Source organism: Lathyrus oleraceus, chromosome 7 (assembly GCF_024323335.1).
Source record: "Lathyrus oleraceus cultivar Zhongwan6 chromosome 7, CAAS_Psat_ZW6_1.0, whole genome shotgun sequence".
Lineage (NCBI taxonomy): Eukaryota > Viridiplantae > Streptophyta > Magnoliopsida > Fabales > Fabaceae > Lathyrus > Lathyrus oleraceus.
Window position 1 is genome coordinate 160,732,103 of NC_066585.1, and position 978 is coordinate 160,733,080.

At 36.9% G+C, this 978-nt stretch overlaps 1 protein-coding gene across 1 annotated transcript in view; it reads left to right on the plus strand.

Annotated features, from left to right (window-relative positions):
• Nucleotides 1-626, plus strand: part of LOC127107013 (chlorophyll a-b binding protein AB80, chloroplastic-like) — a gene marked incomplete in the record, with an annotated part of 1,110 nt that extends 484 nt beyond the window's left edge. The window contains 1 exon segment of the mRNA XM_051044302.1: nucleotides 1-626. Coding sequence (XP_050900259.1) covers nucleotides 1-482 — 482 coding nt within the window.
• Nucleotides 627-978: the final 352 nt, after the last annotated feature.

The window sequence follows — 978 nt, forward strand, 5'->3', positions numbered from 1 at the left end:
TGTTGGGAGCTTTGGGATGTGTCTTCCCAGAGCTTTTGTCTCGCAACGGTGTTAAATTCGGCGAAGCTGTGTGGTTCAAGGCAGGATCTCAAATCTTTAGTGAGGGTGGACTTGATTACTTGGGCAACCCAAGCTTGGTCCATGCTCAAAGCATCCTTGCCATATGGGCCACTCAGGTTATCTTGATGGGAGCTGTCGAAGGTTACCGTATTGCCGGTGGGCCTCTCGGTGAGGTGGTTGATCCACTTTACCCAGGTGGAAGCTTTGATCCATTGGGCTTAGCTGATGATCCAGAAGCATTCGCAGAATTGAAGGTGAAGGAACTCAAGAACGGTAGATTAGCCATGTTCTCAATGTTTGGATTCTTCGTTCAAGCTATTGTAACTGGAAAGGGTCCTTTGGAAAACCTTGCTGATCATCTTGCAGACCCAGTCAACAACAATGCATGGTCCTATGCCACCAACTTTGTTCCCGGAAAATAAACACTCTTTTCTTTATGTTTTTGGTCAAGTATACTTTGTTGTAATGTTCTTCCCAATTCAATGTGAATTATTATCTTTATCATTATCATGTGTGTATGCATAGCTTAACTAATACAAGATGATGGATGCTTTTTTTTTACCAAATTTTAAATTTATGTTTCATGCTTTCCATTGCTAGACAAACATAACATCTGATTGAACAAAATGGTTTTAAACTTAATACAAGCATCACTATTAGCAACCACTTTTGAGATACCTTGAAATGATTTAGTCCACAAAATCCTTTTCAATTTATTCTCTCTCACATTGTGTAATGAGATATATCACAAATTTCATAAACATAAAGAGCCATCCTAAATTCGGGTGAAAATGCTTGTAATTCTATGCTTAATAATTGTATATCATTAACTTATTTCTATTTATAAAACTCTTAATCACTTTTTATACGTATTAAAAATGTATAGTATTCACACAAAAAAAAGTATAGTAAAGCTTA